This window comes from Erythranthe guttata, chromosome 8 (assembly GCF_056151865.1).
Source record: "Erythranthe guttata isolate IM_541 chromosome 8, IM_541, whole genome shotgun sequence".
Taxonomy (NCBI): Eukaryota; Viridiplantae; Streptophyta; class Magnoliopsida; order Lamiales; family Phrymaceae; genus Erythranthe; species Erythranthe guttata.
Window position 1 is genome coordinate 14,800,108 of NC_142540.1, and position 12,766 is coordinate 14,812,873.

The window sequence follows — 12,766 nt, forward strand, 5'->3', positions numbered from 1 at the left end:
TCGACGACATGTGAAATTACGTAAAGACCCTCGCCCACCGGCAGCTGAGATATGTATTAATTAATTAATTAAATAATTAATTAGCCCTGAGCCCAACAGTTCAAATACATGACTTGGCGGATGGACTCATCAGCAGCCTGCTTCTTCTTCTGGTCGCCGCCACGCCAAGGAATCCTCTCAGCTCAGAGTTGAGAACGGCGGAGCACGACCGGATCTCAGCCACATCTGGGATGCGGCGGCCGGAAAAGAAGCGCTTGCTGCCATGGTCGATGAATTTGAGTTTGAAGCCGCCTTGATCGGAGTGACAGTTAACCAAAGCTACGCTGGTGGCCATCCATAGTCTGCTCATGTAACTCATTTTCCTTCCTTTTAATTCAAGAACCTGTTTTTTTCTTTTTCTGAGTTTAAGGCAGAATATTATAAGAGAAGTTTGTTAATCCAATGTTTTGATTTGACAAAGAACAAGTCGAGGAATGTATATGTATCATGTATGTATATATGTAGAGATTTGATGGGGGTTAAAAAGGTAAATTGGTAGCATTAGGGGACACGCGGCAAGCGTATCCTAATTAAATGTGGTGGATGGATGAGTCATCGATATATCATCTCCATGCAGCCAATCGATATATAAATATATATATATATATATATATATTTATATTATTTATAAGTAATTCATTATTCATTATTTTGTCTTGTCGTCTTCTGCGAAACACAATTAGACAAAAAATAAATTAAATTAATGCATGCATGGGATGGGGGTGGTGTCATTTCGTGGGTATTATAATTTATATTATAAGAAGATGATTCCGCCCATGAGGCTTCACGTGCATTTTTATTGTTTCTAGGCTTGGGATATGTCATTATATATCAATTATCACATATATACAGAGCGCTGCCGCCCCTAAAAAATAATTTCCATTTTTTCAATTACTTTTTACATTAATATTTATAAGTAGGGTAAATTCCACTTTCTCCCCTCGTACTTTGGCTGGATATCACTTTACTCTTTTTACTCTCAATTGCATTGATTTGCCCTCTTGTACTTTGGCTCGATACCACTTTACCCCCTTCTACTCTCAATTGCATTGATTTGCCCCCTGTAATTGAAAAAATGCATCAATGCGGCCATCTTAGTTTTCAAACTTTTGACCTTAACACCGATTGATCTAAGTTTGAAATTACAAAAAAGTCACCCCTTCAAGTTTAAATAATTATTAATAAAATAAAAAATTATGGCTGGCGTCATGGACTATGTTCTCTCGCTGTCTTGAATTTTTATTATTTTATTTTTTGTTTGTTTATTTATTTTTAATTTAATTTAAATTTTTTTTAAGAATTAATTAAACTCGGAGGGGTGAAATTTTAGTAATTTTCGGACTTAGATCAAACGGTGTTAAGGTCAAATGTCCGAAAACTAACGGCGATGGCCACATTGAGACAATTTTTCAAGTACAGGGGGCAAACCGATGCAATTGAGAGTAGAAGGGGGTAAATTGATATCGAGCTAAAGTATAAGGAGGCAAATCGATGAATTGGGAGTAGAAGGGGGTAAAGTGATAGCAATTCAGAGTACAAGGGGAAAATCGATGCAATTCAGAGTACAATGAGGTAAAATAATATACAACCAGAGTACAAGGGGGACAAGTGTAATTTACCCTTATAAGTATGTATCCCTATCCACCCCTCCGAAAATTCTTCTCTATTCAAATACGCATATTTAGATTTTTTTTTCTATTTATTTGAATTAAAAAAGAAAAAAATATTTACTTATTTTATTATTTGTTTTTGTGGATAACTCTAAGAAAATTCGAGGCTCCGTCCTCGAACCCCGAAAATTTTAACCTATTTTTACATTTATTATTTCCAAAAATAGTTTGCCTCCTTTACAAAGCGGTCTAGATTCGCCCCTGCATATATACAGTGTACAAATATCTCTACTTTTATTTTATTTTTTACAACAAAATTGACGAACACGCTTGACAAGCTGCGAACCAAGTCACTATGATCCTTTTAGAAAGAAAAAAAACCGTCACCTCTTCAATTGGATTGTTCGTGTCCCTGTGAGATACAAAAACTTAATCCGTAATTGTGCAAAACACTTGGGACTTGTTTTGTTATCAACATAAGATTAGTCAAGATAAGATTAAGTAATTTAATAAAACTCAATTATATTATTGGATCCTTGATGATTCAATAAAAAAACATGCCTAAAAAGTAAACTAAGGTATGGTAACATATTATTTGCAAGTCAACCCCACAAGTTATTGAGGATGTCAAACATTGAACAAAGTCCAATTATTTAGTTAATCATAACTAGTCTCCCCAACCAAACGAGACCTTGTAGAACATATAATATATATAAGAGTAAAATATATAAAAGATTGTACCAAATTATGTTGTTGGGTGTTCATAAGGCATAAATCCCCAATTTATAGAGAGGTAGATAAATGGATACTTAGTTGAGTTTAAAAATAAGTGAGATTGCATCAATTCCATTGGTTTCGGACTATGCAATAAAAAATAATTTTGAATTTCAAATACAAATAAAGTTTGAACATATAAATAAGTCAACCTCAAATTACAGTCAATCAGTCATTTATATATTTTAGTATTTTAGAAACTCGAATTTTAGATGGGGTGGATTTAAGGATTGTAATTGTGTTAGTCTGCATGCTAGTTTAGTATGATTTTATGTTTTATTTGCTTTGTTTAGTTTAGTTTTTCCTTATTTAGAGCAACTCCAGTGGAGGCATTAAATGGGGAATTAAATGGAATAACTTCTATTTTGATGCTCAAAAACATAAAATTTCGTCTCCAATGGGGGAATTAAATTGGTAGTTATTTTGATATTCAACTTCCCGAGATGCAAAAATGCATCCTGGAAAAAGAGGTATCAAAACATTAACTACCCAACAAACCAATTGAAAATTGACACGTGTCAATATTAAATATATTTATGCTTATATTTAAAATTAGATGATTCATTTAATGCCTACGGTTGGAGTAAATGAGTATCAAAATAATAAAACAAGTATCAAATTAATATTTGATGATCGATTTTGATACTTTACCATTGGAGTTGCTCTTAGAAAAAAAAAAAAAAAGGTGCAACGGTGCTAAGTTGAGAAGAGAGCCAATGTTTGATGATGAGTCTAATATCGCGTCCGCTTGACCTTATTTGAGATTTTATGAGCTCTTAATTTGAGAATTCTTAATCAACCCTCATTAGGAAGGCTTTTCATTTGAGAATCCCTAGAGATAAAGGTATAATTACGAAAAAAAATCTTTTTGTTTGTATAATTACAACCATCCATTAACTATGTATTGTCTTACACGTTCCCTTACAATATCAAATTTATCTAGGTGTTCACCATATATATATATATATATATATATATATATATATATATATATATATATATATATATATATATATATATATATATATATATATATATATATATATATATATTAGTATTTTGGAAAATCGGTTATTTATCGAACCAAACGCTAAACGGTATGAAATTTTGGCGTACCGCAATTTCTGTACGTTTTTTACCGAATGGACGCCCCTAAATTTATCAACTGGAGGGACTTTTTCGTAAAATAATACACAGCTGAGGAATATTTTCGTAATTTGACCGTACCTCAGGGATTGGTCGGAATTTGCCCGTTATTTTTACATTATAATTTTTTTTGAGGATTACATTATAAATATATTATATTAAATTTTATGTTGGTTGAGCTCATAATGTAATATAACACTTTATATATGATATTTTTGCTAGTCTTCAATACCAAAATTGAATTTATGCGTACGTATTTTCATTAAAATAGTATGATCCAATAATTATAGGACGAATGACAAATAGACTCATGATAAGGGACTTAAATGCACATAGGTTCATACAAAAATAGTCTTGTAAATTAATTTATTTTCATGTCTTTTGTCTAAAATACCATCTATAATATAATTTTATCAATTCCATCTATTATACTCTAACTTCATCAATATTACACATTGACCTTAGATTTGAACAAGTACATCACATTAATCCCCATTTTCATAATTTTTTGAAAAATATATTATTTTTTCAGAAGAAAAAAATTCATGAATTTTTTTTTCTGGCCATACTCCGACGTTAATTTTTTTTGTCTGAATTTATTTTCCGCCAAGTCAACCGCCGTTGACCTTTTTTTTTTTTAACTTTTTTTTCTCTCTAAATAACTGTGTTAGCAACAAACTTATTGTCTAAGATAGTAATATTGAATACTAAAACAGTAATATTACTATTATTATTGTCTTAAACAGTAATATTATTGTTTGTTATCCCGAACACTAATATTACTGTCCCGAACAGTAATATTATGAATATTCTTTCCCGAACATCAATATTACTAATATTATTGTCCCAAACAGTAATATTATTGCATGAGACGATAATATTACGGTCGAAGACAGCAAAATTGCAGGCCAAGACGATAAATTAATTAATACAGTAAAAGTATTGTCTCAGACAATTAAATCACTGTTGGAGACAGTTATTAGCAGCCATAATAGTAATATTAATTAAAATATTTTTTTAAGAAAGTTTTCAAAAAGAACAAAAAAAAGTCAACGCCAGAGGCCGGCGGCAAAAAAAATATTTCTAGAAAAAAAAAAAGTTTACAAAAAATAAAAAAATAATAAAAAAGTTGTAAACGCCGGTAAGTTATGCAAACCTTTAGCAACTATAAGATTAATACAATGTTATTCATACCTGTGCCATATTCATACATATGCCATAATCTTGGACAGTAGTTAAATTAGAATAAAGTAACAAATATTAAATAACTAATCTAGCAATGTCATTACCCAAGCTCATCATTAGAAATTGTTCAAAACACATTCTAATATGATAAATAGCATGTTATACGGAACATGTCGGAGTTTCATCCATCTTTTACAACATTGGAAAATAAAATTTTAAAAACTGTAAAAACTTAAGCAGAAACATAAAAACTTGTAAACAAAATATAAAGATATCAACATGCTATTGATTGAAGTTTAAACCACACATCAATTCTCCGCTTCTTTCATACTAGATTTTCACGATCGCATTATTAGCCAAAACCAACTGAAAAAATATAATCACCACCAGAAAATAACTACATAAACACAAACATCTAATTAATCATAGAAAACACAAAATTCGAATATATATAAGAACAAGGAGAGATGATTTCGCGTTAACCTACCTGTATTCCCAAGTCTGGAAACCGAACATGTAGAGATGATTGCCCAGAAATTGATAGGGAGATGAAAAAAACTCGTCGAAGGGGATGATGGGACGCTCGTCCGATCGGAGTTCAAAGACAAGGATCTCAGGTGCGGTGATTGAGGCGAGTGAAGATGGAGGTGGTAGTGGGTAATGATTATCGGAACCGCATATTTTGAGTGGTGGTCCTCCGTCGCCGGCTTTAAACGAGGAAATGAGAGAGAAGCAAGATGGGCAGCTATGGTTGGAAGGAAACATAGAGCGACTATAATAAGAGAAGAGGGGAGAATTCTGGAGAAAAAAAGAGAAAATAGTGAAAACGTGGAATATAGGGTTAGGTGGAGGGGTAGAGGGTATAATAGAGAATTGAATTATTTATAATTGATTAAACAATATTTTGGATTTATCTTAAAAAGAGAAAAAAATTAAAAAAAATTGGACCCTTCTTAATTGTACAATTAGTAACTCACCCGAGTAATTGTACAACATGTAACTCACCCGTAAGATGCACCCGGATTAATTCAAAAAATTAAAATGAGTTAATGTAGAAAACCAACAAAGAAAAAATATGTCGAGTATGTAAAGAATACAATTGAACAAAAAAGTCTGCAAAATAAAATATAAACTGACAATGTTCTAAACACCATCCGTGTTGAAATGTAGCAAATAACTCCGAGATTGAAATCAAAGCAATGCAACAGTCTTGCACATGAATCTGGATGTTGTTAAAGAAGACCACGAAACAACAATCAGATCTTGGATCAGACGACGAATAACCTGTTATTTTTCATCATTTTCAATATATAAGTTGAAGACATTACGTAGATAAAGAATACTGATATATATGTGAGCACATAAAAATAAATACTCGATTGTTCGAGTGGAGATATATTACATGCTACAAATAAAATTGAACATGCATAGAGTGTACACATTGAAATAATAAAGAAATATGAACATGTTATCGATAAATGATGTTTATCAATGTTTACATTTATATTCTTTCGAATACTTCTATGTACACGACGTTCCTAGTAACACTGGACAACTCACCGGATTCGCCCTTAATTAAAATCTTTATTCCAGATCAACTCTTTACTCGTGACAACGCTACGTACAATTAGTCGTGACTAAAAACAAGCTTTGGAAGGTACAATACAACGTGCGAGAGACTTTGGCCTTGACTTTTGTTGATTGTCATGGCAAATGATACAAACACCAGATATTGTCGTTTTGGAATTAACTGGCAATGTGGAATTCGAAGGTACCAAAGTCATCCGAGGAATAAATACCATGTCGCCAAAACATTCTTACCGGGCAATACCTTGCAATTCATTACGTGCATGCCCAATCTTTCAACTTGGAGACGAGTTCCATTGCACAAACCTCTCGTTTGATCAATGTTCTTAATGAGCATGACATGAGGCCCTTTTTTAGTTTCAGCTCATGCGGGGGAAGACCAGAACATGATATTGTATTGAGAAACTTGATCGAATAAATTTCTGCATTAATCTCGGAATTTGCTTCGTCCACGTACAGACCGTCAAAGTTCAGGTAAACCTTTTCCTCTTCTTCAATTAGTGGAGACAGATAATCATTCACATATATAACACTCTCATTTTGTAGGTCCCAGAATGGCCGTCCTCTGAAAGAAATCAGGATTGACAATGTTATTCAGCAAATTTGGATACACGAACTGCAGTAGCTCTGAAAAAGCATCTCCGAATCTCGAGCCAACATGTCCTCAGGAATTTCAGCTAAGACTTCACAATCATTGTAATCTCCAGCTTCTCCATTTCCAATTCTCCGAATCCTTTGGCAAATTTTCTTATTTCATCTTCATTAGACGAAGATGCGTCCGACTGAAGCCTCATGTTTTTGTGCAACCTCATGACACGACATTGTCTCCACAATGGTGATGAATTGATCTTAGCATGTACGTTGTCTTGCCTCAATGCTTTAAGTACAACAGGTAATATATGTCTAAAGTCTCCACCACGAACGATAACATTACCGCAATGTTTTTCCGAATTCAAATCGATCGCATGGTTATGTCCAATGCTTCAAAACAAAACATATGCATCATCGGGGCCTCATCTCGTATAATAAGTTTTGCTTCAATCAACAAATTAAAAGATAATCTTTTGGTGGCAAGGTCATGCAAGCAAAGAGAGAGAGAATATTTACAAATATAATATTATAACTAATATAACTACATTAAAATTGATAATATTTATTCAATTAATACCAACATATTACTTTGACTAATATTAAATAAATAATTAATTAAAATTAAATTGATATAGCTCTATTCCGTAATTTATGATTACATATGGATGTATATTAAAAATGTTGTGTCATATTATATCGAGAAAATATATTTATTCGCAAAAATATTCAATTAATATGACCTATATTGTATTTACCTTAAAGCAAATATATTTTAAGACATTTTATTTACAATAAAAAGGGAAAAAAATATTGTGTCATTTTATATGGAGAAAAGATAATTATTCACAAAAATATTCAATTAATATGACATATATTGTGTTTACATTAAAGCAAAGATATTTTAAAAAAAAATATTTTAAATGAAAGCGGACAGAATATTGTGTCATATTATATCGAGCAAACTTCTTTATTCGCAAACCTACTCAATTAACATGACATATATTGAAAAAAAATATTTTTATGAGTCGAAACGACGTCGGATTACCGAAATCTGACGCGATTCATAAGTTGTGGTTATGAGTTTTGTTCGTTGGGCCGTTTTGCTTGGGATGATTTTTTAAATGTGCTATTAAAACTAAAAAACCCTAATAAACCAAAACAAAACCGATCATTTTGTAAAAAAAAATGCGAAAATGAGTTAATACATAATTCTAATAGATCTCGCAAATTTAGAAACAAACCAACATATGGAGTCATTATCCATCCCTTCAGCATCATCAATATTAAGATTCTCTTGAATTGCAAAAGCTTGGTATATACAGTGGCGTATCTATGGTGGTTCTAGGGTGTGCACTTGCAAACCCTTGAATTTAAAAAAAAAATTATATATAATAATTTAAAGTGCTTTTAATATATTAAATTAAAAAGGGAGCAATAGACTAATCTGAAAATAAGTAAAAATTTACATCTTACCCAAAAGTCAAAATTACAAAACTCTCTCTCCTCTCACAATTTCTCATGCAACACACAACAGAAGTAAAGGTGCAGAACATTCATTTTTTTCTTTACCAGAAAAATCTTTTGTTCGTCCATTGTACACCACCAGCACCGGAAAAAAATACCAATCGCCGCCAGCCCACCACTAATCCACCCCAATTAATGGCCAAACGACAACAGGTTAGTAACATCGACAACAACAATGTTTGATTTAAATATTGGAAAAAAGGGTTTGAACTTTAGTAATTGAAATTTTGTAGATTTTTTATTTTTTGGTCAACTAAATAGCAAGCTCAAATGTTTCAGTAACCTTGTATAATGTATGAGAAGTGAGGAAAAAGACAAACTTGGACTTGGAAGGTTTGGTGGTGGCCCTTCATATAGTGTATTTATGTATGTGAGAGAGTGAGAGGTAGTTTTGTAAAAAGACAAAACATTCATTTATTTAATGAAGTGGTATATTCTAAATTTCCACGCCAGAGCAACTATTAATTCTTTAATGCATTTGTGAACTACATTTTTTTTAACTTTCCACATAAATGTGGAATGTTCCCGGATCCCACCAATATCACCCATGTTGGTGTACTAGTGTAAATAAAATCATAACAGTAAGTCACTAATTCAATTCAATTAAATTAAATGAATTGACCTTTAACTCTTATTCGTTATATTTATTTGTAGAATCTGGATCAATTTGTGATAAAATCTAAACGGCATCGATCAGGAGAATCATCTACTTCAAATGATAATGTCAATGTTGTAACTCCAACTAATGATAGTGTCCAAGAAGAAAGGCCGACTAATAGTAGTATCCAAGAAGAAACGCCAACTATTGGTAGCGTTCAAGAAGAACATGCTCAAGGCATTCAAGCTCAATCGTAAGTAGAAGTTAAATTGAGTGCTATTGAGGCTGATCCGGGATTAAGATTGCCTATTGGTGTTCTTGCTAAGACTTCTAAATAGCTTGAAATTGTTCGAAGAGCTTACTTACAAAACGGTCCTTGTCAACCTCGACTTTGAAATTTTCCTCAATCTACTCTATATGCACATCAACGCAAATTTGTTGTAGATTGATACAAATAGTTTGGTAGTTGGTTGGAATATAATGAACGTAAACATACGTTATATTGTCTATTTTGCTATCTATTTAAAGATGGAGAAAGTGTCAAGGGGGGTGGTGCTAAATTTGTCAACGAAGGTTATAGAAGTTGGTACAAGAAAGACAGTTTGGGAACCTGAGGGGAACTGTGATAGTGTTCATCATCATTGTCATATGGCTTGTCAAGGTTTGATAAATAATAAAGGTCAAATAGATGTTCCTCTTGAGAAAAAAACTAAGGAATATAAACGCGACTACTACATCCTGTTGCGTACATCAATGAAGGCCATTAGATATTTGCTAAGGCAAGGACTTGCATTTCGAGGGCATGACGAGTCAAAGAGTACGCTAAATAAAGGTAATTTTTTTGAACCTATAAGGGTTATGGCGGAAGACAACGATAAAATCAATAAAGTTGTATTGGATAACTCCCAAGGTAATTATAAAATAAAAGCACCCGAAATTCAAAAACAAATCATTAGTGTGTTTGCTCATTTAGTCTCGAAGACTATTATTTATGATATTGGAGATGATTTATTTGCTTTGTTAGTTGACGAGGCACGTGATGTCTCCATTAAATAACAAATGACGGTTGTTTTACGTTATGTAAACAATGAAGGAAAAAATATTGAACAATTTCTCGGTGTTGTTCATGTTCCAATTACTACTTCACGATGTTTGAAAGCTTCTCTTGGGTCTCTTCTTGCAACATTTGGTTTGAGTTTGTCACGAGTGCGTGACCAAGGTTTTGATGGAGCTAGTAATATGCAAGGAGAGTTTAATGGTTTGAAGAGTTTAATATTGAAAGAAAACAAGTCTACTTTTTATGTTCATTGTTTTGCTCACCAGCTTCAGTTAGCTCTTGTGCAAATTACTAAGAAAAATAAGCAACTTTACGATTTGTTTGGTTCTCTTGCATTGTTGGCCAACATTATTGGAGGTTCTTGTAAACGTCAAAAGTTGTTTCGGGAGAAACAGTTTGAAAAATTAATGAAAAAGGTTTCTTTTGATAATTTTGTAGGTGGTAGCGGTTTGAATCAAGAGTTCACTTTAAAAAGGCCCGGAGATACATGTTGGAATTCTTATTATTTTCACAATCGTGAGTATGATTAAATTGTTTCCTTCGGTGGTTAGTGTACTAGAGCATTTAGAAAATACCAGTGATGATGTTGCTCATTGTGGACAAGCCTCAATTCTTTTACGAAATATTGTGTGTTTCGAGTTTGCTTTTGTCTTACACTTAATGAGATCGATCTTGGAGATCACAAATGATTTGTCACAAGCATTTTAGAAGAAAGACCAAGACCTTGCAAATGCCATGAAACTTGTTATTTGTTCCAAAGATCGACTACAAGAATTGAGAGAAGGAGGGTGTGATAATTTGTTGCAAGAAACTTCATCATTTTATTTTCAAAATAACATTCTCATTCCTAATATGAAAGATGATTTTGTACTTTACTCGAGAGATGACAGAGTATCATGCAAAGGTACGCAAATTACAAACTTGAATTATTATCAGGTTAATGTGCTTTATACAGTGGTAGATCTTCAACTTTCAGAATTGAATGATCGTTTTGACAAAAATAATACGGAGTTACTTAGTTTGATATCATGTGTTGGTCCAAGTAATTCGTTCTTTGCATTTGATAAAAAGACTTTGGTGAAATTATCTGAATTTTATTCCGACGAGTTTGATGATAATGATCTTATCGCCCTTGAGAATCAGCTTGAGAATTATATCAGGGATGTTATAAGTAATCAAGACTTTTCGAATATGGGTGGATCTAGTAGGCTAAGCTTGCTGAGAAGTTGGTTGCCAAGAGAAAGAATGTGACTTATCCATGGGTGTACTTGTTGTTGAAGTTGTCATTAATTTTACCATTTGCAACCGTATAAGTTGAAAGAATATTCTCTGCGATGAAGATTGTTAAGTCGGAGCTGCGTAATCGAATGGGGGATCAAATATTGAATGATGTTTTGGTGTCGTACATTGAAAAAGATATATTGAACAGTGTTAATATTGACGAGGTGATGATTTTTTTGCAAGAAATGAGACCACGTCGAAAGATATTTTGAAACTTTATGTTTCTATGTAAGAAATGTACAATTTTTATTGTCTTGTATATTTTTTCATGTTTATATATTCTTTTTATTAAACTCCGCACACCCTTGATGTAAATCCTAAATTCGCCACTTGGTACATACACATAGTAAATAACCAATCACATAAATCACACATCCATGCGGATCCATCGGTTCCACACTCATTTTCAGCATGGATTATTACGTAATTTTTGAAATATTTTAAAATTCAAAATTTGAATTTTAAAGTGAACGACAATCTAAAATTTCGAACTCATTGCTTATATAATTAAATGATTTGATTTGATTTGAATTGATTTGGAAATAGTTAATCATGACAGTTAAGTCACAATAAAAGAAATAATTTACCTTATTTTATGATGTATATAATATGGAAAAACTATATAGATGTGCTAAAATGTAAAAATTGTTCTTTCTTGATAAACACATAAATATAAAGTTGATTTGAATGAATCATATCTTAAAAAAGAGATAGTTGAATATATCATCTATATATAATATTATTGTTTTATTTTTTAAAAAGAGAAAGTAATACTGATACGGAAATTTTACCTCTTGCAAAAAAAGTAATATTATATATTATTCAGAAAAGCAAAATAATAATATTATACCTATAAAATATTTTATGTACATTATTGTATTTCATTAAATAGATTGTCGTGATATTATAACGAGATGAAAATACATTAGATATCATGGCTCGATTTAAGAGATGTCTTCCAATTATTTAGCAATGCTTCTAATGTGCTATGAGAATGAGGCACGTCATGATTATTGGCGCACGATTCAAAATCTCTTAGTTTTGATTACTGGCGCACGATTCAAAAGTATTCTGCATACCAATATCGTACATCCGGCGAATCAAAATGACAAGAGTTATCGGTTCTTTTCCAAGATATTGTGTTGTATGCTCAACCTGGCCTAGACGTTATTGTACTATTGTCTGATAGCGAGGGTGAACCGAACAATGAAAACGATGTGGCCGTCCCACAAGGCCATGTTGCACAAGCTGAAAATGGTAACATTTCTATCGTCAATATTTCGTCTTCTTCTAAAAAAAGTAAGGAATTTAACATTTCGGACTATTTAAGTTACTACTCTGACTCAGAGGATTCATAACAAACAATTCATAGTG

General features: G+C 32.1%; 1 protein-coding gene across 1 annotated transcript; it reads left to right on the forward strand.

Moving 5' to 3' along the window:
* Positions 1 to 9,582: 9,582 nt before the first annotated feature.
* Positions 9,583 to 11,362, forward strand: LOC148768589 (uncharacterized). The gene is made up of 3 exons (XM_088821281.1): positions 9,583 to 9,964; positions 10,148 to 10,468; positions 11,067 to 11,362. The coding sequence occupies exons 1-3, from the start codon at positions 9,583 to 9,585 to the stop codon at positions 11,360 to 11,362; spliced, it is 999 nt and encodes a 332-aa protein (XP_088677407.1).
* The last annotated feature ends 1,404 nt before the right edge of the window (positions 11,363 to 12,766 follow it).